The 27,479-nt window shown below is 45.0% G+C and overlaps 1 protein-coding gene across 1 annotated transcript in view; it reads left to right on the top strand.

Moving 5' to 3' along the window:
- The window catches only part of THSD7A (thrombospondin type 1 domain containing 7A), a 570,344-nt gene that overhangs the window by 440,572 nt on the left and 102,293 nt on the right, over positions 1 to 27,479 (top strand). Inside the window, exons 8-10 of the mRNA XM_068235085.1 lie at positions 10,103 to 10,258; positions 11,193 to 11,396; positions 22,944 to 23,135. Coding sequence (XP_068091186.1) covers positions 10,103 to 10,258; positions 11,193 to 11,396; positions 22,944 to 23,135 — 552 coding nt within the window. The remainder of the gene's footprint in view (positions 1 to 10,102; positions 10,259 to 11,192; positions 11,397 to 22,943; positions 23,136 to 27,479) is intronic.

Below are 27,479 nucleotides of genomic sequence, written 5' to 3'. Positions count from 1 at the left end.
TATACTAATACTGGGCAGGGTCTCCCTTTATTAGGAACACTATACTAATACTGGGCAGGGTCTCCCTTTATTAGGAACACTATACTAATACTGGGTAGGGCCTCCCTTTATTAGGAACACTATACTAATACTGGGTAGGGCCTCCCTTTATTAGGAACACTATACTAATACTGGGCAGGGTCTCCCTTTATTAGGAACACTATACTAATACTGGGTAGGGTCTCCCTTTATAAGGAACACTATACTAATACTAGGTAGGGCCTCCCTTTATTAGGAACACTATACTAATACTGGGCAGGGCCTCCCTTTATTAGGAACACTATACTAATACTGGGTAGGGCTTCCCTTTATTAGGAACACTATACTAATACTGGGCAGGACCTCCCTTTGTTAGGAACACTATACTAATACTGGGCAGGGTCTCCCTTTATTAGGAACACTATACTAATACTGGGTAGGGTCTCCCTTTATAAGGAACACTATACTAATACTAAGTAGGGCCTCCCTTTATTAGGAACACTATACTAATACTAGGTAGGGCCTCCCTTTATTAGGAACACTATACTAATACTGGGCAGGGCCTCCCTTTATTAGGAACACTATACTAATACTGGGTAGGGCTTCCCTTTATTAGGAACACTATACTAATACTGGGCAGGGCCTCCCTTTATTAGGAACACTATACTAATACTGGGCAGGGCCTCCCTTTATTAGGAACACTATACTAATACTGGGTAGGGCCTCCCTTTATTAGGAACACTATACTAATACTGGGCAGGGTCTCCCTTTATTAGGAACACTATACTAATACTGGGTAGGGTCTCCCTTTATTAGGAACACTATACTAATACTGGGCTGAGTCTCCCTTTATTAGGAACACTATACTAATACTGGGCAGGACCTCCCTTTATTAGGAATACTATACTAATACTGGGTAGGGCCTCCCTTTATTAGGAACACTATACTAATACTGGGTAGGGTCTCCCTTTATAAGGAACACTATACTAATACTGGGTAGGGACTCCCTTTATAAGGAACACTATACTAATACTGGGCTGAGTCTCCCTTTATTAGGAACACTATACTAATACTGGGTAGGGCCTCCCTTTATTAGGAACACTATACTAATACTGGGCAGGGTCTCCCTTTATAAGGAACACTATACTAATACTGGGTAGGGCCTCCCTTTATTAGGAACACTATACTAATACTGGGTAGGGCTTCCCTTTATTAGGAACACTATACTAATACTGGGTAGGGCCTCCCTTTATTAGGAACACTATACTAATACTGGGTAGGGCCTCCCTTTATTAGGAACACTATACTAATACTGGGTAGGGCCTCCCTTTATTAGGAACACTATACTAATACTGGGCAGGGTCTCCCTTTATTAGGAACACTATACTAATACTGGGTAGGGCTTCCCTTTATTAGGAACACTATACTAATACTGGGCAGAGTCTCTCTCTATTAGGAACACTATACTAATACTGGGTAGGGCCTCCCTTTATTAGGAACACTATACTAATACTGGGTAGGGGTCTCCCTTTATTAGGAACACTATACTAATACTGGGTAGGGCCTCCCTTTATTAGGAACACTATACTAATACTGGGCAGAGTCTCCCTCTATTAGGAACACTATACTAATACTGGGTAGGGCCTCCCTTTATTAGGACCACTATACTAATACTGGACACAGCCTCCCTTTATTAGGAACACTATACTAATATTGGGCACAGCCTTCCTTTATTAGGAACACTATACTAATACTGGATAGGGCCTATCTTTTTTAGGAACACTATACTAATACTGGGTATGACCTCCCTGTATTAGGAACACTATACTAATACTGGGTAGGGCCTCCCTTTATTAGGAACACTATACTAATACTGGGCAGGGTCTCCCTTTATTAGGAACACTATACTAATACTGGGCAGGGTCTCCCTTTATAAGGAACACTATACTAATACTGGGTAGGGCCTCCCTTTATTAGGAACACTATACTAATACTGGGTAGGGCCTCCCTTTATTAGGAACACTATACTAATACTGGGTAGGGCCTCCCTTTATTAGGAACACTATACTAATACTGGGCAGGGTCTCCCTTTATTAGGAACACTATACTAATACTGGGCAGGGCTTCCCTTTATTAGGAACACTATACTAATACTGGGCAGAGTCTCCCTCTATTAGGAACACTATACTAATACTGGGCAGGGTCTCCCTTTATAAGGAACACTATACTAATACTGGGTAGGGCCTCCCTTTATTAGGAACACTATACTAATACTGGGTAGGGCCTCCCTTTATTAGGAACACTATACTAATACTGGGTAGGGCCTCCCTTTATTAGGAACACTATACTAATACTGGGCAGGGTCTCCCTTTATTAGGAATACTATACTAATACTGGGTAGGGCCTCCCTTTATTAGGAACACTATACTAATACTGGGTAGGGCCTCCCTTTATTAGGAACACTATACTAATACTGGGCAGGGTCTCCCTTTATCAGGAACACTATACTAATACTGGGCAGAGTCTCCCTTTATTAGGAACACTATACTAATACTGGGCAGGGTCTCCCTTTATTAGGAACACTATACTAATACTGGGCAGGGCCTCCCTTTATTAGGAACACTATACTAATACTGGGCAGGGTCTCCCTTTATTAGGAACACTATACTAATACTGGGCAGGGTCTCCCTTTATAAGGAACACTATACTAATACTGGGCAGGGCCTCCCTTTGTAAAGGAACACTATACAAGCTATTGCCTGGCTGCCTGTCCTGCTGATCCTCTGCCTCTAATAGTTGTAGCCATAAACCCTAAGAAGCATGCAGTTCAGATATTGGGACCCTGGTCTGACCTGATTAGCTGCGTGCTTGTTTCTAGTGTGTGATTCAGACAGTACTGCAGCAAAACAGATCATCAGGACAGCCAGACAACTGGTATTGTTTAAAAAGAAGTAATTAGGGCATACTCCATATCCCTCTCCCTTCAGGTTCAGCCATCCAACATTGGCTTTTGGCCCTTGTGAAATTCACAAATGTAATGCAATTTTTAAGATAGGGAATATTTTCGTTTATATATTGCTTTTTTTTTTTCTTCCAGTGTAGGATTTTCATTCAAGGTAGGGGAAGGGGTACACCACACTGTGACTATGGGGTGTACCCCTCCCTAAGTACCTTTCATTTAAATAAAAAAGACCTCCAAAGTTCAGGAACAATTTAAAGGGGAACTTCAGGCTAAACAAACATACTGTCATTAAGTTACATTAGTTATGTTAATTAAAATAGATAGGTAATATAATCTCTTACCCACTCTGTTTTAAAAGTACAGGCAAATGTTTGAGATTTATGGGGGCAGCCATCTTTTTGGGTGAAAGGAGGTGACAGTCCTGTGTCCTGATCACCCCTCCCAGCTGCACACGCTAGGCTTCAAATGTCAAATTCAAAATGTCAAAAAAAAATTGCACCAAAACAGCAGAACGAGAACAACAACATCAGAAATCCCATCATGCTTTGCACAGCATTAGGGGAAAAAAGCCCGGGCAGTTTTCTTCTGTGCAGCTAAAAATGAGGCTTGTATAAGAAAAACAAAGTTCTGATGCTGTGAAACTGTTAAAGAAACACCAAGCCTTTTCAGTGCTGCTGAGTCAATTTTTAGTCTGGAGGTTCACTTTAAGTGTACCCTTTAGGCAGGAGTGTTAATTAGCCTTGAACAAATGGTGTGTATCCACTGAAAATAAATCCTAAAACACAGCACATCGCCAATTTGTGAAACTTTTGTCAGTTGTGCAGCCAAGGCTCCGGCGCTGCATGCGCTAGAATAATATTTACTGAAATCCTTGCACTGCAGAGAGCTGACTGAAGCACAATGTTTTTTTCTCTCTCTTAATAAAACTGGGATTTAACTTTAGGCCCGGTTCACATTAGCGGTGGCCGTCCGGAATAGCCGTGCCGGAGCCGCACCGCATGCTGGCCGGACGAAACGGACGCACGGCATAGCAATGTAAGTCTATGCCAGGGTTCACATGTGTCCGTTTCGTCCGGACCGGAGCCGGACCGGATCCGGACTCCGGTGTCCGTTCCAACATGCGCTATTTTTTGGTCCGGCTCCTCCGGCAGCCGTATCCGGGGCGGAGCCGGACTGCACCATCCGGCCAATGGAAACCAATGAGAACCGGAGAGCGCACAACACACTGGCAAAAAATCCGGATGTTCTACCCCACTTCCTATGAGGATTGTTGCGGCGATATTGTATCGGGGACACATGGGCAACCATTTTGGAGTGGAGCAGCACGAGCTGGAGATGTTGGCAGCATGTTGGAGGTGGAGGTGAGTGCTAAACAGCGGAGGGCCTGATTCCACAGGTCCCCCTTCTGCTGACCTCCCAGACCCCAACATTTTTTTTTGTTTTTATACAGGTTGTTATCTCTTTAAGAATCCGGATCCGGACCGCAACCGTGTTCATACCGCACGGAAACCGTATGCAACCGGACCGGATCCGGACAGGAACCGTACGGTTCAGGTCCGATACGGCTCCGGTGCGGTCCGGACATCCGGTGCGGTTTTTGCAAAACCGCAAGTGTGAACCGGGCCTTACCCAGATCAGAGATTCCCTTGAAGCGTCTGCAGAGGTACCTACAGATGAGACATTCCATTATTCGTGGCTGAGGTCGGGAACAGGAGGCCACGTCTCGGGGGACGGAGGAACTCTTAAGATGTCTTCTATCCTTTGAGCCTCCTCACTGCGGGGAAATCGTTCTGCCCGGCACAAGTGAGATATTCGCTCTTCAGCAGACGCGAACGCTAATATCATCTGCCACGCTAGCAATTTAATATTGGGAAGAATATCTCGGATTACGATAAGTGCTCTCCATTATCCTCGTAGAGGGATGTCATTTAAGTGTAATTCCAGACTTTTCATATTAGGTTCTCATTGACTGCTTATCGTGCGTTTTGTGACCTTGCGAGTCAGAGAACAGACAGCGCAGGAGTAAGTTTATTTGCAATGATCTGCAAGTAATGGTATTTTCCAGCATGTCTTTGGAGAATGGCATTGTGGGTCCCCAGAGGAGGGCGTAACTGTAAACCACGAGAGACGAGGGCAAAACTGCAACGGGGCCTTCAAAGTTCAATACCTCCCCTTCTTGCCGTTTTCCCGGGATTGTAACAATGTGGCCATAGTGATCTCTTTCATAGCAGTGTGGCTACCATGACTCTCCCCCCTCTGCCATGACCAGGGCTGGTTCTAGGGCAAAATTAACCCGGGGCCCTCAACAGACACCCCCGACCAAAAAACGGCGTTAGTGGCCTTTTGTTGCAGCCAAATTTCCCTCCTAGGTCTCTGAGCTGGTTGACGGGCAGGTGACGTTACACCAAAGACTGCAGGGGCAACACAGGTGAGATGCTACTCTGCCAAAGACTCTGCAGGGGCCCTGGGGAGCAACAGTTAATGTGGAGGGGGGAGAGACACCTGGGTGGCCCCTACAGGCCCTGGGGCGATTGCTCCCTTTGCCTCTATGGTAGTGCCGGCCCTGTCCATGACTCCCCTCAACTCCACAGAACCCTCCACCCTGACGCCTAACCCTAAAGCCCTCCCCTCAACCCCACACAAACCTGCCCGATGCCTAACCTTAACCCTCCCACAAACTAGGTACCTGCTACCTAACCCTAAACCCTCCCCTAATGCCTAAATCCCTGCCCCCCTCACAAAGTACCTGCCTGATGACAACCACCCCGCAAGAAAAAGATCTTTCGAAAGTAAGTTCTCGATCGCCACCATAGGCGCCTATAGAAATACTGGCATTGAGCCGTAATTTGGATGCACAAAAAATAGCGGGAGCTGGTATTTATCAGGTGCCCAAATTATGTCTTAATGCCGATATTTCTATAGGTGGCTATGGCGGCGCCCAGATTTACAGCGCTAGCGGGAGTCCTAATTGTCTGCTTGCCCCCCCCCCCCCCCCTTCCCTACCCCCACCACCCATGGAGCTGAGTACACACATGTGATTATTTTTACCCATCAGGATCGGGAAACAATGTCTCAGGTGACAATTCTCGGGCCAATGCCGTACACTTACATCCCTGGCCTAGTGATGCATTGTATAGCTATGGAGGGTGTAGAAAGGTGATGATTGGCGATCATGGGAGTGGCTTTCTGCGGTCGGTGTAGGTGATAATCGCATTGCCATCAGTCACAGTCAGTCGTGCTCTGGGGGTCGGAGGTTGTTAAGGATCAGACTTGCTGGATTCTCATGCAACCGTTGTGCAACGAGTGGCTGAACACACACTGTAAGCACAAACAATTAATTGTCGAAGTGGATGTGATCAGCCATTTCAGCCGACAATTATCGCATGTGTGTACATACTTTTACAGTGGAGGAGCCAGCATGACTCCCACTCCCATCATAACAGTGTGGCAACCATGGTTGCAGCCTGCCATGTAAACACATATACACGCAATCACATATACATGTATACACACAAACTCATAGACATGCTCAGACACACATGCACACATGACCACATTTATGTATACACACGGAGAAATACATAGATACAGAAACATACACACCCATGTATTCATACACACACACTGCAAATTGATTTTACATACGTTTACTGGTAGTTCTGAGGTGTGTGTGTCTATAGTGTGTGTCTATAGTGTGTGTGTGTGTGTGTGTGTCTATAGTGTGTGTGTGTGTGTCTTTAGTGTGTGTCTATAGTGTGTGTGTGTGTGTGTGTGTGTGTCTATATGTGTGTGTGTGTGTGTCTATAGTGTGTGTCTATAGTGTGTGTGTGTGTGTCTATACTGTGTGTGTGTGTGTCTATAGTGTGTGTGTGTCTATAGTGTGTGTGTCTATAGTGTGTGTGTGTGTGTGTGTGTGTGTGTGTGTGTGTGTGTGTGTGTGTGTGTGTGTGTGTGTGTGTGTGTGTGTCTATAGTGTGTGTGTCTATAGTGTGTGTGTCTATAGTGTGTGTGTGTGTGTCTATAGTGTGTGTGTGTGTGTGTCTATAGTGTCTGGGTGTGTGTGTGTCTATAGTGTGTGTCTATAGTGTGTGTGTGTGTCTATAGTGCGTGTCTATAGTGTGTGTGTGTGTCTATAGTGTTGTGTGTGTGTGTCTATAGTGTGTGTCTATAGTGTGTGTGTGTGTGTGTGTGTGTGTGTGTGTGTGTGTGTCTTTAGTGTGTGTCTATAGTGTGTGTCTATAGTGTTGTGTGTGTGTGTGTGTCTATAGTGTGTGTGTGTGTGTGTGTCTATAGTGTGTGTCTATAGTGTGTGTGTGTGTGTGTGTGTGTGTGTGTGTGTGTGTGTGTGTGTGTGTGTCTAGTGTGTGTGTGTGTGTGTCTATAGTGTGTGTCTATAGTGTGTGTGTCTGTAGTGTGTGTGTGTGTGTGTGTGTGTGTGTGTCTATAGTGTGTGTGTGTCCGTGTGTGTGTGTGTCTATAGTGTGTGTCTATAGTGTGTGTGTGTGTGTGTGTCTATAGTGTTGTGTGTGTGTGTCTATAGTGTGTGTCTATAGTGTGTGTGTGTGTGTGTGTGTGTGTGTGTGTGTGTGTGTGTGTGTGTGTGTGTGTGTGTGTGTGTGTGTGTGTGTCAATAGTGTGTGTGTGTCTATAGTGTGTGTGTGTGTCTATAGCGTTGTGTGTGTGTGTCTATAGTGTGTGTCTATAGTGTGTGTGTGTGTGTGTGTGTGTGTCAATAGTGTTGTGTGTGTGTGTGTGTGTGTGTGTCAATAGTGTGTGTGTGTGTCTATAGTGTTGTGTGTGTATATGTGCCCCTGTGTGTGTGTTGAAATGCTCATTGTTCTGGGTTGGCCACACCCACTTCATTAACATGCAAATTGCCCCAGCTTGCTGCGCTGCATGATTGACGGGTGACATCTGTGCTCGTATAGCTCAGCTCACAGGAGATCTGCACACAGTAATCCATCCTCGCCACAAGAGCTCACGCTTTTCATTAGCTGAAAGAAAGGAAGAAATACATGCCGACACAAAGAATTCATAAGCCACAATATAATATGTATACTGTAAAACGTATAATAATAATTATGGACATAGAATCTGAGATAGAAAGTCACCCCCGGCTCCCAATCACCCCCAGCCACCTGCCCCCAGCCTCCAATCACCCCCAGCCTCCTGCCCCCAGCCTCCAATCACCCCCAGCCTCCAATCACCCCCAGCCTCCAATCACCCCCAGCCTCCTGCCCCCAGTGCCCCCTGACGTTTTTTTTCTAAACTTCTGCTCTCTAAACAAACACCCAAGATACTGTTGCAGCAGAAAATCCTAAGAGTCGTTGTTTCACCATGCGATACCCAGAGGGAAGTGCGGGTGGGCACTGGACCTCTCACCCCCAGGGAACTCACCCCCACTGCCTCTGAACTGAATGCTACAAAACACACACTATTTGCCCACTCCCAGCTAAAGCACTTTCCTTCCCTTATTTGGCCAGCAGACGCCAGTCAGCCAATCAGATGTACTGTTATAAACCCTTTGCCTGCCGTACTAAATCTAGCAGGAATTGCATAAATTAGCATTCAGGTGGGAGGCTTCGGTTGGACGTAATCGTAGATTACATCTTTTACAGATACGCCCATCTCCCACACAGTCCCTTCCCTAACCACTCACCTGTCAACCGCATCCTGGAAGCTGCAAAATGTAAAATCCGCGGGCCCCAGTCTCTCTCACTGGCCGAGGCCCCCAAACCACCATTGCATTATCTTCCATGATAACTACATCGACCGATGTTGAGCGTTCCTTATATAAGCAGCTCTGCGTTGTTACGTCACTCTTAGACTAGTTTACTTTCAAATAAGGGGGGGTCTCTAATTTTTTTACCGCATAAAATTAGCATAAACCTTGCATGAACTCAGAATGATTGGCCTCTCCATGACCGTTGCCGTTGGCAGGCAGCTGATTAATCAATGAGGGAAGGTAACTAGGGAGTAGTGAGTCATTTAGCGCTTGTACCTTTCATCCTTGGGTTTAAAAACATCACGAGTACCTAATAAGTTGCATGCAAGCTATTATGGAAACCAACATCCTCCAATGGTAGACAGGTGCATTTTATTTGAATGCTGGATGTGTATTTTATCCCACTAGTGGGGCCTGCACTCTCAAGCAGGTAGGCATAAGGATGTAATCTGTTTAGCGCTGTTCCTTTCCTCGCCATGTTTAAAACATATCAAACAGATGCTCAATGCCATACAAAACTATGCAGTCATTGTTACACCAATCCCTGCCCCCCTCCCCCCCCCCCCCCCAGTCAGAGATGGATTAAGGTGAAATAGGGCCCTAGGCAAGTAACAACTTTGGGCCCATCCATAATTTCCACCTGCCTGTTTTGGTAAGATTTGGTGGGGGCTAGCATCAACTAGGCCCCTAGTCTCTCACCAGGCCCTAGGCAGCAGCTGAGAGACACTGAAGCGAAAAAATGATGATATAATGAATTGGTTGTGTAGTACCTATAATTACTAGAGCATTAGTAGCAAAGAAAATAGTCTCATATTTTTATTTTCAGTAATATACTGTTTTTTATAACATTGCATCATTCTCTAATATTTGCAGTTTACACACTACACAGCATTCTAAATTATTTTACAGAGCAGGCTGTGAACTATTGACCTGTCCTTTGGAGAGAAAAAGAGAATCCTTGACTGACGGCAGAGATAACAACCTTCAGAAGACAGAGCTCTCTGCGACTTTGAAAGTCGGGTGGAGCTCAATGGCTCTTTTGCATAGCTAACAACTGGAGTTTCTTAACTCTTCCTGTACTGGAAACAATATTAGACTACCATCTCTTCTCCTAATGTTTTATTTCTTAGCTGTACTACGCATACAAATCATTATATACATTTTTTTCCACTTCAGTGTCTCTTAAAGGTGCCTTGTGGATGATCCAGCTCTGCCCCAAGTTCTTGAATCTGTGGGGAATACTGACTTGTATGTGGTCACTTCCCATAACTCAGCCTTGATGAGAGGTGTCGAGTATAGGGAGCAGATTTCTGTTTGTTCTGTCAGTGATGAAGGCAGGAGAGGAGAGCTGAGAGTTTCCCTCTGTTCTGCTTCTGATGTCTTTTCCTCTCTTGCAGCCTCCAAGCCTGTGGACAGCAAGCTCTGCACAGACCCGCCCCTGAGCACCAGCCAGCTCTGCCATGTGCCCTGCCCCATCGAGTGTGACGTGTCCGCCTGGTCCGCCTGGGGGCCCTGCACCTTCGAAAGCTGTGATGACCAGCAGAGCAAAAAAGGTATGGAGAGTCATTTATTTACTTTTGTGCATTAAAGTATCTTATCTTGAAAATAAGCAAAGTATGAGTAGCTCTATCACCAGAAAAAATGAAGGCCGATACCCACTTCCTGTCTTCTGTAACTGTCGTCAGGAAGTGTCTGATTGGCTTAGTTTCAAGCTGACTAAAAGTTTTTTTTTAATTTACATTCAAGTTGGAGTTTTTAACATCAGTCTCTGTTTTAAACTTTTTGTCACTTAAACAGCTGGGAGTTATTTTAAATTGCTGAGGTGTTGTTTTCTTTTATTATCATATTCTTAAAGAGGCCTATTTAGACCTGACCTGTGTTCACTTTTCACTTTATTTTGCATTACAAGAGTTAATGCTTCTATCTTTGCATTTGGAAAAAATCAACTGTGGCAGCTCTGCTGAACAAGCAATTTGATGGTCAAAATACTTGCATCTGGCTGAGCAAACACTCCTGATCAGGATTGTGATAAAAAGTTCATAAGGACATTGTTTCTCTGCATGGAAGCTGAATGATTCAGTTTTTAAATCAAATACTGACTTGGTTTCTGGGTATTTATTAGTAAGAATTTCACCCTTTAAAGCACAGGTGTGGAACTCCAGGCCTGGAGGGCCAGATCCATGCCAGTGTTTAGGATGGACTGAGAAAGAGAGGAATGTGTTCTACCGGACGGACCACACCCTTCATGACTCAGACCCATCAATTCATTTGAGCTGTGTCAAAAATGTGTGAGGATCTCGGCCCTCGAAGGACCGGTTTGACATCCATGCTTTAAGGTGAAAATAACCCCTGAGATGCCAGAAAAGTTCTATCTACCATTAAAAGGACACACAATTAATAATCTAATCAGTTTATTTTCACTTCAGCCTGGGCCAATACTCTGCATTGAGCCTATCGTAATGGTTCTGCTCTCTGATTTTCTCGCAGGTTTCAAGCTGAGGAAGCGTAACGTCACGAATGAGCCGACAGGAGGGCCGGGCAGCTGCCCCCATCTGGTAGAGGCCATTCCCTGCGAGGAGCCGTCCTGCTATGACTGGAGGCTGGACAGGCTGGAGGAATGTATCCCGGATAACGGGAATAACTGCGGATCCGGAACTCAAGTCCCTGTCGTCACGTGTATCAACAGCGACGGTGAGTAACTGACAGCCCGTTGTACTACTGACAACCTCGTCCTGTACTCTTGCACAGTGCAGAAGGAAAACAGAGAAATCCACCCTGTGTGTATTTAGAGAGTTTAGCCTGCCTAATTCCCCCTCATCTGTGACTAATCACAACTGTAATTTGATCTCAGCTGTGTCCGCTCAGGGATCTCTTCTGCCATGGCAGAGCTGCTAAAAAACATTTCTGTGTTACAGCTGATAGAAATCCTGCAATACATCTTCAGTGTGTCTACTTCCTGCATTCATGGAAGAAAACATAGGGTTGACATTATGTGTTTACACATTAGCTGCTCCGCTCAGGCAGCTAGCTAACACAGCTGAGAGATCAAATTACACTTGTGATTAGTCACAAAGGAGGGGGAATTAGACAGGCTGAACTCTCTAAATACACACAGGGTGTATTTCTCTCTGTTTTCCTTCTGTCCTGTGCAAGAGTCCAGGTCCAGTTTAATTAAAGTATACCCGAAGTGACGTGTGACATGATGAGATAGACATGTGTATGTACAGTGCCCAGCACACAAATAACTATGCTGTGTTCCTATTTTTCTTTCTCTGCCTGAAAGAGTTAAATATCAGGTATGTACCGTATATACTCGCATACAAGCCGAATTTTTGACCCCCAAAAAGGGGGTCAAAAGTTGGGGGCTCGGCTTGTATGCGAGTCTTCCCTGGTGGTCTAGTGGTGGGTGGTGGGTGGTCCGCGCCCCGCTCCCCCCCTCCCCCTCCCCCCGCGGCCGCCGCTGCTATTACCTGCTTAGGCAGCGGCCGCTTCCTAATCTGCGTTCCCCCTCTGAACTTTCAGAGTGTATCACAGCAGCGCGCCCGGCGCTGCTGCTGTGACGATGCAGGGAGCAGGAAAGAGCGGTTCCCTTGGTAACGGCGATACAGATCGCCGCTATAGGGAGCCACGCTCTTTCCTGCACTCTGCATCGTCACAGCAGCAGCGCCGGGCGCGCTGCTGTGATACACTCTGAGAAAGTTTCAGAAGAGGAACGCGGATTAGGAAGCAGCCGCTGCCTAAGCAGGTTATAGCAGCGGCGGCCGCGGGGGGAGCGGGGAGCTGGGGGGGAGCACTACCTACCTATGCTGGGCACTATACTGGCTAAACTGGGCACTATACTGGCTAAACTGGGCACTATACTGGCTAAACTGGGCACTATACTGGCTAAACTGGGCACTATACTGGCTAAACTGGGCACTATACTAGCTAAACTGGGCACTGTACTAGCTAAACTGGGCACTGTACTGGCTAAACTGGGCACTTTACTAGCCATACTGGGGCACTATACTAGCTAAACTGGGCACTATACTGGCTAAACTGGGCACTATACTGGCTAAACTGGGCACTTTACTAGCCATACTGGGGCACTATACTAGCTAAACTGGGCACTGTACTAGCTAAACTGGGCACTATACTGGCTAAACTGGGCACTTTACTAGCCATACTGGGGCACTATACTAGCTAAACTGGGCACTATACTAGCTAAACTGGGCACTGTACTAGCTAAACTGGGCACTATACTGGCTAAACTGGGCACTTTACTAGCCATACTGGGGCACTATACTAGCTAAACTGGGCACTGTACTAGCTAAACTGGGCACTATACTGGCTAAACTGGGCACTTTACTAGCCATACTGGGGCACTATACTAGCTAAACTGGGCACTATACTAGCTAAACTGGGCACTATACTGGCTAAACTGGGCACTATACTGGCTAAACTGGGCACTTTACTAGCCATACTGGGGCACTATACTGGCTAAACTGGGCACTGTACTGGCTAAACTGGGCACTATACTGGCTAAACTGGGCACTTTACTAGCCATACTGGGGCACTATACTAGCTAAACTGGGCACTATACTAGCTAAACTGGGCACTATACTGGCTAAACTGGGCACTATACTAGCTAAACTGGGCACTATACTGGCTAAACTGGGCACTATACTGGCTAAACTGGGCACTATACTAGCCATACTGGGGCACTATACTAGCTAAACTGGGCACTATACTAGCTAAACTGGGCACTATACTGAGGAACCACCTACCCATACTGGGCGCTATACTGGGCACTATACTGGCTAAACTGGGCACTTTACTAGCCATACTGGGGCACTATACTAGCCATACTGGGGCACTATACTAGCTAAACTGGGCACTATACTAGCTAAACTGAGGCACTACCTACCCATACTGGGCGCTATACTGGGCACTATACTGGCTATACTGGGCACTTTACTAGCTATACTGGGCACTATACTAGCTATACTGGACACTACCTACCTATACTGGGCACTATACTAGCTATACTGGGACACACTGGGGGGCTGCACCAATCCAGCATTTCCTACCCCCGGCTTATATGGGGGTCAATCATTTTTACCTGGTTTTTCAGGGAAAAGTTGGGGGGTCGGCTTATATGCGGGTCGGCTTATATGCGAGTATATACGATAAGTGGCTGACTCAGTCCTGACTCCAGACAGGAAGTGGCCACAGTGTGACTCTCACTGATAACAAAATTACAACTTTTACACTTTCCTAGCAGAAAATGGCTTCTGAGAGCAGGAAAGAGATAAAAAGGGTCAATAGTTCATAGATTTTAGCTCTGGCATACTTCAATGAAAAACTTAAAAAGTAGATTTAAACATAAAATAAAACTGTGGAATATTTTAAAAAGTCATTTTTAGGAGAAGAAAGATAGATAAAATTGTATATTTCATTAGTTTATTTGCGCCTCGGGTGTCCTTTAAATCGGATGTTAATTATTAATTCTTCCCATAAATAAGTCGTTTAGGGCACTTTATCTCTTCAGATATGATTGTAAATTCCAACATTCTGATCGACAAAATTCTGTATTCCAATCAACCATAGAATAATTTCTCCACATACTGTGTGGTTTTCTGTAAAATACGATCATAAAATCTGATTGTATGGTCGCATCTGAGGAAGATATTGCACCATTAAGGGGCAACTTTAGTGAAATATTTTAAATCATTTTCTTAATTCTGACTCTATGCATATAAAATGTTGCTTTTATCCGGTAACATCTGGATATACCATCACTGCGAGAACGAGCTTCCGCCATACTTTTTTCCGCTCCCTGCGTTTTGCCGTAGCGCTGTTACCTGCCTGATACGCTCGACTCTTTCATTTCGTTTAAACACGGTTGATCGGAACGCGGTTGAAGCCTACTCATTAGGCTAATTGGTGGGAATTTGCGTCTTCCCGTTTTTTTCCGCTGAGTACGCCGTATTTCCCCCGCGGCGCATATTGTCGGTGACACAATGTACGATATATATATATTTATTTTGTCAACACAGGAAATGAATAATAAGTTGATGTGCAGGAAGATGGCTCTGAAGGTCGCTGCTCATTAGTTTCCGGCTCCTGGATATACGCCGCTTTCCAGAGATAATTACTGTGAATAATAAACCAATTAACAGTCTACAGGCCTCTGTTTTATTTAGGAAAGTTACAGCAGTCAACAAACAGGAGTTTATCGGAAACTGAAAGACCTGATCTGTTTCACTGGATTATTATCGTGTTGTCAAGCGACAAATTTACACAAATTTAAAATGACAAATCTGTCAGGTCAGCCATTTGGTGGATTAAACAAGTTGTTGAAATTAATAATGGTAACAGTAATTATTTACACAGGTTTAGGCCTGGAACCCACTACAGCGCTTTTTTGAGCATTTAGAGATCGCTTTAAATCGCTAGCGATTTCCCTAAACGCTCTGCTAATGTAAATAAATGTAACAAATTTCACAGTAGTGATTGCTTTTAACAAAATCACCATCACGGAACATCCACCATTCTGGGAGCGTTTGTGCTTCAATATAAAGTATATAATGGCAAATCGCTCATGAATTGCTACACATAGTGATTTGTGTGTGATTGTAAATGCAAACTGTAAAAAAAAAAAAAATAATAAACTGAAACAACCAATCAGAATTCAAATCACAATCACAATCGCTGGCAAAAAGCTTACACTTTTAATATCGCTATCAAAATCGTTGTAAAATGCTCATAAAATCGCTTACAAAACTCTAGTAATTGCGCCAGCGATTTGTAACTTGTAGTGGGTTCCAGGCCTCAAAGAGGAAGTTTCTAGGCAGGAATTTGTTACTTTACAGATTCATTGAGATTTGTTACTAAGTAGAGTAACAAATCTCAGTAATTCTCTGTAGAGTAACAAATCTCAGTGAATCTATGTAGAGTAACAAATCTCAGTGAATCTATGTAGAGTAACACATCTCAGTGAATCTCTGTAGAGTAACACATCTCAGTGAATCTCTGTAGAGTAACAAATCTCAGTGAATCTATGTATTGTAACAAATCTCAGTAATTCTCTGTAGAGTAACAAATCTCAGTGAATCTCTGTAGAGTAACAAATCTCAGTGAATCTATGTAGAGTAACAAATCTCAGTGAATCTATGTAGAGTAACACATCTCAGTGAATCTCTGTAGAGTAACAAATCTCAGTGAATCTCTGTAGAGTAACAAATCTCAGTGAATCTATGTATTGTAACAAATCTCAGTAATTCTCTGTAGAGTAACAAATCTCAGTGAATCTCTGTAGAGTAACAAATCTCAGTGAATCTATGTAGAGTAACAAATCTCAGTGAATCTATGTAGAGTAACACATCTCAGTGAATCTATGTAGAGTAACACATCTCAGTGAATCTCTGTAGAGTAACAAATCTCAGTAAATCTCTGTAGAGTAACAAATCTCAGTGAATCTCTGTAGAGTAACAAATCTCAGTGAATCTCTGTAGAGTAACAAATCTCAGTGAATCTCTGTAGAGTAACAAATCTCAGGGAATCTATGTACAGTAACAAATCTCAGTGAATCTCTGTAGAGTAACAAATCTCAGGGAATCTATGTACAGTAACAAATCTCAGGGAATCTATGTAGAGTAACAAATCTTAGTGAATCTGAGATTTGTTACTGTACATAGATTCCCTGAGATTTGTTCAGATTCAGAGTTCTATTGTGATTTACTAAGATTTTTATAGAGATTTACCAACATTTTTTAGCCCTACAGAAATTTACTGATGATCAGAGGCAAAGCCCTTACAGGAAATCCTGAGTTAAAATCAGTTTAACTTACCTGAGGCTTCGTGCAGCCCCTGCAGACATCCTGGGCGCGCGCCGTGTTTCCGCGACTCTCCAGCTTGAAGCAGTGACCCCCGCAAAGCTAGCCGGTCACGTGCCTCTTCTTTGCGTCTACTCATCGCGTCCTTGTGCACAGTTTGGCAAAATCGGTACTGCGCATGCGCAGGGCGCTTCTGGCAACAGGAGCGCAATCCGGGTGCACATGGCTTGGGGCTGCACATGTGCAGTAGCCAGCGACTGGCCATGACCAGTCAGCTTTGTGAGGGTCGCCGCCGCTGCTGGAGAGTCGCGGACACATGGCGCGTGCGCAGGATGTCTGCAGGGGCTGCAAGACGCCCCAGGTAAGTTAAACTGCTTCTTTTTTTCAGGCTTAAAGAGCATGCATGAAAAAAGGGCCCGGCTGGATAACGAAATCTGATAACGATACACATCATTGTCAGACTTGGTTAACAATAAATACTGTTGTAAAAACAGGCGGGAAATAATAACGAAAAGATATTAACGTTATAAATTGTTACGTAATTCAACAATACAGCTTAACCCAACCCTACTCTCACACAGACCCCTCCCCTGGTCGATGCCCCAGGTAAGTGAAACTCTTTTCTTTAGGTTCTCTTTAAAGTGAACCAGAGACTAAGCATCCTCATGTGTATTTTACCATATATATCAGTGGGAACATTAGAGAAAACACCTACCCTGCTCTCTGTTTCATTATTTACTGTTCAGATTGCTTCTTATCAGCCCTGATAAAATCCCCGACTGAGCATTCAGTCTGGCTTTGCTATAAAGGCTCCGCTATAATGATTCCTGAGCAGAGCCACAAGGGGGCAGGCTTGGGCTTGAAAAAACAGCACAGAAGACAGACTCAGCTATAAAGACTCCTGAACAAAGCCAGACTGAATGCTCAGTCGGGGATTTTATCTGGGCTGTTAAGAAGCAATCTGAACAGTAAATAATGAAACAGAGAGCAGGGTAGGTGTTTTCTCTAATGTTCCCACTGATATATATGGTAAAATACATGAGGGTGCTTCGTCTCTGGTTCCCTTTAAGTATCCCTTTAACCATTGCACTATCCAGCCACTGCATAGCGGCTTTACAAGTGATTTCTCTGGTATCAGCTCAGCGGGGAGCTTGGAGAGACACACAGAGACGCTGGTGTAATGAGAGGCTGCACAGATCTAGGAATAGATATTTGCCCGGAGTGGGACTTTAACCTGAGGATTCCGGTCTCCACAAATGCTCAGCCATGAAATAATCTTTATAAAGCTGAGCTTCACTTAAAGGAGACCTTCCTCTGAAAAATAATTCCATTAATAAATGATGTGCTTGAGGGTGGCTTTCTAGTAAGATCCGGTTGGACCCCCGAGGGCTCCATCACTCGCCGTCCTCCAGCAGTTTTCCAGCTCACCTTCTGCTGGCACAACGGGGGAGGGAGTGCTGGAATGTGACATGGGGCGCGGGCTGAGCTGAGAGATCTCTTTATAGCCTGGCACAGCCCCCCCACCATGGCTCCCCCCCCCCCCCAGGCTCCCCCTCCCCTCTGTGCCGGATCCTTCACCAGCCTGGCTACTGAACCTTTCCTTTGATTATTTCTGCCTTATTACTGCCTGACTTACTGACCTATTTATCAACGGATAGGGATGAAAAATTCTCTTCCATGTATTTAAAAGGGGCTTTTTGTAAATTTTCTTTTATAATAGTAGCTTGGAAAATTGGTGAGGACCAATATAATATTCTGCACATTTTCAGGATAGTATTTATGTAAAGCTCCAGTTCAAGTATTAAATCTTGGTTTATATACAGGTATTTTGGCAGAGAGTGCAGCCCGGGGTATTGCTATACTTAAAGGACACCCAAGGTGAAAATAATGGAATGAACAATTGTATCTATCCTCCTCCTAAAAATTAATTTTAACAATATTTAACAGTTTTATTTTATATTTAAATCTACTTTTTACGTTTTTACTGTTTTATTGTTTATTGCTCAGTGACACATTCATTGAAGTATGCCAGAGCTAAAATCTATGAACTACTGACCCTTTTTATCTCTTTCCTGCTCTCACAAGACATTTTCTGCTAAGAAAGTGTTTTATAGTTGTAATTTCTTATCAGTGAGGGTCGCACTGTAGTCCGACCCAGACAGGAACTGCCACTTACATACCTGATGTTTAACTCTTTCAGGCAGAGAAAGAAAAAAAGGAACAGAGCATAGTTATTAGGCCTAGTGCACACCGGAGCGTTTCCGCTGCGGTTTTCGATCCGCTTGCGGGTGCGGATCCGCTTGGGTAATGTATTTCAATGGGCTGGTGCACACCAGAGCGGGAGGCGTTTTGCAGAAACGCATACTCCCGGGCTGCTGCAGATTTTGGATTGCGGATGCGTTTCTGCCTCAATGTTAAGTATAGGAAAACCGCAAACCGCTCTGAAAAACAGCACTTCAGAGCGGTTTGCCAGGCGTTTTTTGTTACAGTAGCTGTTCAGTAACAGCTTTACTGTAACAATACATGAAATCTACTACACCAAAACCGCTACACAAAACCGCAAAACGCTAGCTGAAACGCTGCAGAAAAAGAAGAAGAATCGTTTCAAAATCTGCTAGCATTTTGCGGATCTGCTAGCGGTTTTTGGTGCGCACCAGGCCTATGTGTGCTAGGCACTGTACATACACATGTCTATCTCATCATGTCACATGTCACCTCGGGTATCCTTTAAATCCAGTGAGAAGGTGGGGGTTAGAGATGGCCAACTTCAGAATGTTTAAAATGTCCTTCTCAACTGCTTCTTTTTGCCTTCTGTTCCTGAAATACCACATGTCACTTCATCCTCCCACTGTCAGCAACACCATACACATTGCTCCCTCTCTGCTATCATCTCCCCTTCTCTCTAGCCACGAACTATTCCTATTTCTGTGCTCACACTACCCCTCCTCTGCTCTAACTAAACCTAACTTGCATACACACAAGTCTCACCCCCACATCTCCCTGCTCTGCCTACTACTCCTCCTGGCTTCTGGGGACATATCACCGAACCCAGGGCCCACTCCTAGACCTCACACTGCTCAGACTACAACTCATTCCACCAATAACAAACCTCACCACATCCCCTCCCAGAACACTTACAATCTTATTGACATCCCCCTTCTTCCCAGCTCTCCCCTCCCCATATCTGGGGCTCTATGGAACTCCTGCTCAGTCTGTAATAAACTGGCCTTTATTCATGACATGTTTATCTCCAACACTTTCACCTTCCTGGGGCTCACTGAAACATGGATAACTCCATCAGACACGGTGTCTCCAGCTGCTCTATCATATGGTGGTCTAAAATTTAGTCATGCCCCTAGACCTGGCCACAAACGTGGAGGGGGGGTGGGGATCCTCCTCTCTGAACACTGTTCCTTTAAGCCACTCACACCACTGCCCTCACTCTCATCCTTTGAAGTTCATGCTGTCCGTCTCAATTCTCCATACCACATCCAGATTGCTGTTATCTACCGCCCGCCCAGTCCAGCCTCTACATTCATTGATCACTTTTCAGCATGGCTTCTCCAGTTCCTCTCCACTGATATACCCTCTATCATCATTGGAGATTTTAATATACCCATCGATACTAACTGCCCTACTGCCACCAAACTGCTCTCTCTCACCTCCTCGTTTGACCTCGCACAATGGTCCTCCACTTCCACCCACAAAGACGGCCACACTCTTGACCTTGTCTTTACCCGCCTCTGTTTTATTTCAAGCTTTCATAACACTCCGCTTCCCCTTTCAGAGCACAACCTTCTTACCTTCTCAATCAATTCTTCTCTACCGTCAACTACTCCAACAATACACCATACTGTCACGCGCAGGAATTACCGCAACCTGGATGTGAATTCCCTGACTGAGGCCTTGCAACCTCTAAGTACTCTGTCTTCCTACACTGACCCTGATGCAGCATCCAGTTACTTATTTAGTGTAGTCTCCTCTGCCATGAATTCAGCCGTTCCACTCACCACCACCTGCCCCCGCCAAACTAACCGGCAGCCCTGGCTCACAGAACAAATCAAACAGATGAAAAGGCACTCCAGGGTGGCAGAAAGGTGCTGGAGAAAAAGCACTGCTGTAGAAGACTTCAATCACTATAAACAAACTATGCAGGAGCTCAGGGATGCCCTCACTTCTGCTAAGCAGTCTTATTTCTCCTCGCTCATTTCCTCACAGTCTCACAACCCAAAACAATTATTCAACACCTTTAACTCCCTAATTCGTCCCCCATCTCCTCCCCCTACCACATGTCTGTCAGCCGACGACTTTGCATCATACTTCACAAGCAAGATTGATGCAATACGTAATAGCTTCAACACACAACCATTTTTACCAGCTCAACCGTCACCTATAAATTCCTTTTGTCCGCCTGCTCTCTCGCCCACAACTAACTGCCTTCCCCCCGCTCCACACGACTACTCTCCCACTCTAACATTTTTCACCACACTAACTGAACAGTGTCTTTCCTCACTAATCTCCAAAGCGCATCTCACTACCTGTGCCCTGGACCCCATTCCCTCTCATCTAATCCCCCAGCTTTCCTCCTCCTTTAATCCCGCTCTAACAACTCTATTCAACCTGTCTATCTCCACTGGCACTTTTCCTTCCTTATTCAAACAAGCTATCATCACACCACTTATCAAAAAACCCTCTCTTGATCCAACTTCTCTATCCAACTACCGTCCTGTCTCTCTCCTCCCCTTTGCTTCTAAACTGCTGGAACGTCACATCCACTCAGAATTGTCTGCCTTTCTCTCTACCAACTCCTTACTTGACCCCTTTCAATCTGGATTCCGCACACACCATTCCACTGAAACTGTTCTCACGAAAGTTTCTAATGACCTACTGGTAGCTAAATCCAAAGGCCAGTTCTCTATTCTAATACTCCTTGACCTTTCCTCTGCCTTTGACACGGTTGATCATGCTCTGCTTCTGCAGACACTGTCATCTTTAGGAATCAAGGGACAAGCACATTCCTGGATCTCCTCTTATCTCTCTGGACGCTCTTACACTGTCTCCTTCTCTAACACCAATTCCTCTCCACACCCACTGTCTGTTGGTGTACCTCAAGGCTCTGTTCTTGGGCCACTTCTTTTCTCAATCTACACCCGTGGCCTGGGACAACTAATCAGTATCCAGTATCACCTCTATGCGGATGACACCCAAATCTATCTCTCAGCTCCTGACCTGTCCTCACTACTATCCAGAGTCCCCGACTGTCTACGTGCCGTTTCTGCATTCATGTCCTCCCGCTTCCTCAAACTCAACATGACTAAAACGGAAATTGTGATTTTTCCACCATCGCTATCTACACCCCCACCAATTGCAACCATAACGGTAGACAACACACCAATAACCTCAACCACTAAGGCCCGCTGCTTGGGGGTTATACTTGACTCAGAGCTCTCCTTTAAACCTCACATTGCCTCATTAACCACCACCTGCTATTTCCAGCTCAAAAATATATTCCGTATCCGTCCCTTCCTCACACAAGAAGCCACCAAAATGCTTGTTCATGCCTTAATCGTCTCCCGCCTAGACTACTGCAACACCCTGCTCTGTGGCCTACCAAAAAACAGGCTAGCACCTCTCCAATCCCTTCTAAATTCAGCGGCCCGCCTCATTCACCTTTCCACACGCTCCTCCGATGCAGCCCCACTGTGCCATTCTCTCCACTGGTTACCCATTACCCAGAGGATCCAGTTCAAACTCCTGACTCTAACATACAAAGCCCTCCACGAGTTGTCTCCTCCATACATCTCCTCACTAATCTCAAGATATTGTCCCTCCCGCAACCTCCGCTCCTCCAAAGAAATTCTCCTGGCCTCTAAACTGATCACCTCCTCTCATGCTCGCATCCAGGACTTTACACGAGCATCATCCCTTATCTGGAACTCTCTTCCACAGCCTGTACGTCATGCTCCAAACCTGGACATCTTCAAACGCACTCTTAAAACACACCTTTTCAGACAAGCTTATAACATTCTATAGCCCTTATTTACTTCTCTGTCACAATGTAATCAGAGGCAAAGAATCACTGCCTCATCCATCCTCCACCCCCTTACCTAGTGTGTCCCCCACAACCCATTAGATTGTAAGCCCGCAAGGGCAGGGTCATCCTCCTAATGTTTACTGTTCTTGTAACAATATTTGTGCTGCTTGGAACTCTGCTGTACATTTGTTAGTTGTATCTATGTTCCCCCTGTCGTCTTATTGTGCTTTGTAAAGCGCTGCGGAATATGTTGGCGCTATATAAATAAAAAATAATAATAATAATAATAATAATAATAATAGCCAATTGCATGCAAAGAATTCTGCAAACTGTATGCATCTGTTGGATGTATGTTGACCCCGTGACCTTTTGTGTTTGTGATGCCAGGAGAAGAGGTGGACCGACAGATGTGCAGAGATGCCATCTACCCCATCCCCATCGCCTGTGACGTGCCGTGTCCCAGAGACTGTGTGCTCAGCCCCTGGTCCGAATGGTCGTCCTGCTCTCACACCTGCTCTGGCAAGACCACGGAAGGCAGACAAACAAGAAACCGGGCTATCCTGGCTTATCCCGGCGATGGTAAGGACCCAAAGCGCATAGGCTTGTCTCAGATCAGTACCTATTTGTGGTTTAACATGTGTTATGTGATCATAAATGCTAAACATGTGCCTTTTCAGCTTTTATTTAAACGTCTGCAGGGCTGGAGCTGTCTTAATTGTGTGTGGCAAGCGGGTCAGGAAAATATGGCGTGGGGAAAAAATGGCGCACAGTGATAAATCTTTTAAAACGGTATTTATAGTTTTAAGGATATGCAGTAACTTTATTTAAAACGCTATTTATCGTTGGTCTGACTCCCGCCCCTCATGTCCTGCGGTGTCCCCCGGTTCCTGTCTTCTGCTTTCCCCGCCCCCCTCGCACGTCCAATTTTGTCTCCCAGTGATTTCATCTCTGCCCCGGACTGGAGTGTAATGCTACAACAGTCCTACCTAAGCAGATCTTACGAACAGCTGGTGGATGTATCTGCTCGCTGCCGCTGGAGACTTTCTGATCCACCGATCACGCGGGGGCGCTGCTCCAGAACAGCCAATCACCGCTGTTCATTTCTCTGCTCCGTCTGCTAATTGGACCCAATGCTCCCGCCTCCGAGACCATCGCGTCCAATTAGCAGACGGAGCAGAGACATGAGCAGCGGTGATTGGCAGTTCTGGAGCAGCGCCCCCAGCGTGATTGGTGCTTTAGAAAGTCTCCAGCGGCAGCGAGCAGATACATCCACCAGCTGTTCGTAAGATCTGCTTAGGTAGGACTGTTGTAGCATTACACTCCAGTCCGGGGCAGAGATGAAATCACTGGGAGACAAAATTGGACGTGCGAGGGGGGCGGGGGAGGCAGACAGGAACCGGGGGACACCGCAGGACATGAGGGGCGGGGGTCAGACCAACGATAAATAGCGTTTTAAATAAAGTTACTGCATATCCTTAAAACTATAAATACCGTTTTAAAAGATTTATCACTGTGCGCCATTTTTTCCCCACGCCATTTTTGACTGTACGCGTGGCAAGGGGTTCCAAAGGTTAAAGGCAACATGACAGAAGGCTTTGGCTCTAAAAAGGTTTTGAGTTGGACTCTGGGGGTAATACAGTTTCTTAGAAAATCCATTTAACTGCTATGTGAAAATATCTGGTAAAGATTCTATTATTGAGAACAAAGAGGTGACTATAAAGGCCAGTAGACACGCTGGATTGATGTCGGCCAGTGGGGATCAGGATCCAATCCCTCTGCAACATTGCCGAGTCGAGACTGTATAGACGTGGAGTCAGCTGTACAGTTGGCAACGCACAGTGGGTTGGGCAAGCGGTGAGTACAAAAGGTATCAGCAGTCACTTTGCCAACTCCATCCAACTGGCAGGTCTCTTGCCGGGCGGTGTTCGGGGTTCAGGGGTACAGACAATGGATTATCGGCGGAGATGGTCATTATTGACCAGCTGAGCCGAGTTTAATGTAGTGTATGTACGGGCTTTAATCTGAACTTATGGTTAGCCGGATCTCCTTCTTAGGAATAGTTGGGATTTCAGAATTCCAAATCCGACAAAATGTAGAACTTTAGCCAAGAAATCTAAATTTTGCAGATTCTGAGTTTGCATCGTGAAATCACCAAATTGTTATTTTGGCACTAACCATAAGATTAATGACAATAGGTTCACAACTGCATCGTTTCGAATTTTCACATATTCGAAAATATGCGGGGCAACATGGTCACCCAATTCATGTTTGTCCAATATCAGTTTAATTGACCAATCGGGCATGGTTGCAAATCTTGGTCACTCCCAAGGGCCTAATTGGGTGCACGGCGATAGCTGCGTTCAGTTTACCGACGGCCGGTGTCCCCCCCCCAAGTATATGTGTCACCCCCGCTGTGCCGGTTTTGCGTATTGAAGGTACAAGTGTCAGCAGTTGTGTGGGCAAGAAACAGATCCCTCTCTGATCAGATTCAATCACGTAAGGATCTATTTGATGGGCGATCTGGTGGGAGTCAGATCTACTGGTGTAAAAGGACACCTGACGTGACAAGTACCATGCTGAGGTTGCCATATTTATTTCCTGTTGTTGGGCTCTGATCGCTGCTGCCAGTTATAGGTTGTATTTTTTTATTAATTTTTTTTTTTTGTTATTTCATTTTGAATAAAATCGTTAATTTTTTAAAATTATTTCTCCCTCCCCCAACAGCCAGTCAGGGTGATCCTCTCTCATAGGAATCAGCCTATGAGAGGGGATCGCATTGGAGCCTCTCCAGGGGACAGCCGAGTGACACGGCTGTCCCCAGTATAGCACTGCAGTAGATCGCAGCGCTGTACAGAGAAAATTCTGTTAATAACCATTTCTTTTTTTTGTTCAGTCTGTTTGCACCGATCGCCACTGGCAGACTGTTGGCGGAGCTCTGCTCTGTCACTCAAGCAGGGATTGGCGCGCATCGGAGCGCGCGATCCCCGCTAATCTCCGCCCACCGCTCTTGATGCCTTTTGCTATAGGCGGTCCTGGGGCTGTCCCCTTCCTGACACCTATAAGCGTTAGGTGGTCAGGAAGGGGTTAAACAATACCAGTTCCCTGGCAGCCCTGCTGATCTGTTTGGCTGCAGTTGTGTCTGAATCACACCAGAAACAAGCATGCAGCTAATCTTGCCAGATCTGACAATAATGTCAGAAACACCTGATCTGCTGCATGCTTGTTCAGGGGCTATGGCTAAAAGTATTAGAGGCAGAGGATCAGCGGGACAGCCAGGCAACTAGTATTGCTTAAAAGGAAATAAATATGGCAGCCTCCATACACCTCCCATTACAGTTACTGTAACTGGTCATTTCCAGATCACATATTTCAGCCACAGTGATGACTGCTGGTCCGCTTTCTGGAACGCGCCTGGCTTTCTTTCCCCTTCACTGTGAATATTTCAGTGTTTTTCTGTCGAGGACACCAAGAAAGCTCCTGAGGGCTTCTCCAGTTTAATTTTTTATTCTTTTTTTATTTTCGTATAGTCAGAAGTGAAATTAATTTATAAGGAGTTTTCGAAGCCCGGGGACCCGTCAGTCGAGAGGAGGAAAGATGATTTTTCGCGGAATGACTTTTGTCCCCAGAGCCGCAGTCATCCTGCGACGAGCCGATCTCCTCTGACATTCCGCGTTCAGGAAAAGAAATAATTTAATCCGCTGACATTTCGCCGAGAGGTTGTGGCCGCGTCTTTAGGAAGCCTGTCCGCTACTTTACCACGTTCCGCCGTCACTTGTGATTTCGCAACGCTGGGAAAAAAATGACAGCTTTTATTTGGTAAAATAAATAGCAGTTTTATCCAGCCAATCAGCAATTAACTTTTTATCACGCTAAATTTACTATGAACTGATGATGAAATCTGATCTGATTGGTTCCTCTGAGTCCTGAGTGGTTTTCATGAACTATGCAAATCAAGTCTTATCTACATGTGAACTAGTAAGGGGGTCCATTAGACTCCTTATCATTTTTCTTTTTATACATCATCTTTCCCACTATGGTAGATGTAACTAGGGATAATGACTGCTTGAACATTTCCTCCGGACTCGAAGTCAGGCAAGTGCTATTATGGATGGATTGTGGCGAGTGTTCTCGCCCTTAAAGGACCACAATTGTGAAAAATTATTAATATAAAATACCGGTAGATATTTAGAAGAAGTACCTTTCTTCAAGAGTAAAATTCACCATGAATTACTTTTCTCCGATGTTACTGTCACTTACAATAGGCCGCAAAAAATCTGACAGGTTTTTGGACTAATCCATCGCCTTAGGGGGGATTGTCAGTATTTTTTTTTTTGCTTTACAAAAGCACATCCTGTAAAGGGTCTGTACAAAGATACCGGCCAGCCTCCATACTCCTTTGCACGCTATTTTATCAGTTGGTCTAAGCAACTGCCATTCAGTTATTGCTTTAAAATAAATAAAACCCTAAGAATCCCCCATGAGGAGATGAACTAGTCCAAAACCTGTCAGATCTATCAGCAACATTAGAAAAAGTAATTTATGGTGCATCGTACTCGTGCATTTTAAATTTTACAATTTTTGCACAATAAATAAATAGTCCTTTAAAGGAAACCCAAGGTGAAAATAAACTGATGAGATTATAATTGTATCTATCCTCCTACTCCTGAAAATGACTTTTTAAAATCCTGCAATTTTATTTTCTGTATCAGCTAAGAAAAGTCTCATATGCTGACACAGCCTTTCAGTGTCCCAGAAGCTAAACTATATGAACAATTGACCTTTTTTATCTATCCCCTGTGTCCTTATCAGTGAGGGTCAGCTACAGTGGAGAGAAACAGTTGCATATGTAAATGTTAGCTCTTTCATGATGTATCTGTACCACCAGTTATTCTGTTTTGTTTCATTTAAAAAGCAGCTAGATGG

This window comes from Hyperolius riggenbachi, chromosome 5, assembly GCF_040937935.1.
Source record: "Hyperolius riggenbachi isolate aHypRig1 chromosome 5, aHypRig1.pri, whole genome shotgun sequence".
NCBI classification, from domain to species: domain Eukaryota; kingdom Metazoa; phylum Chordata; class Amphibia; order Anura; family Hyperoliidae; genus Hyperolius; species Hyperolius riggenbachi.
Note: the sequence above shows the minus strand (reverse complement) of the source record. Positions and strands in the feature narration are given on the sequence as shown.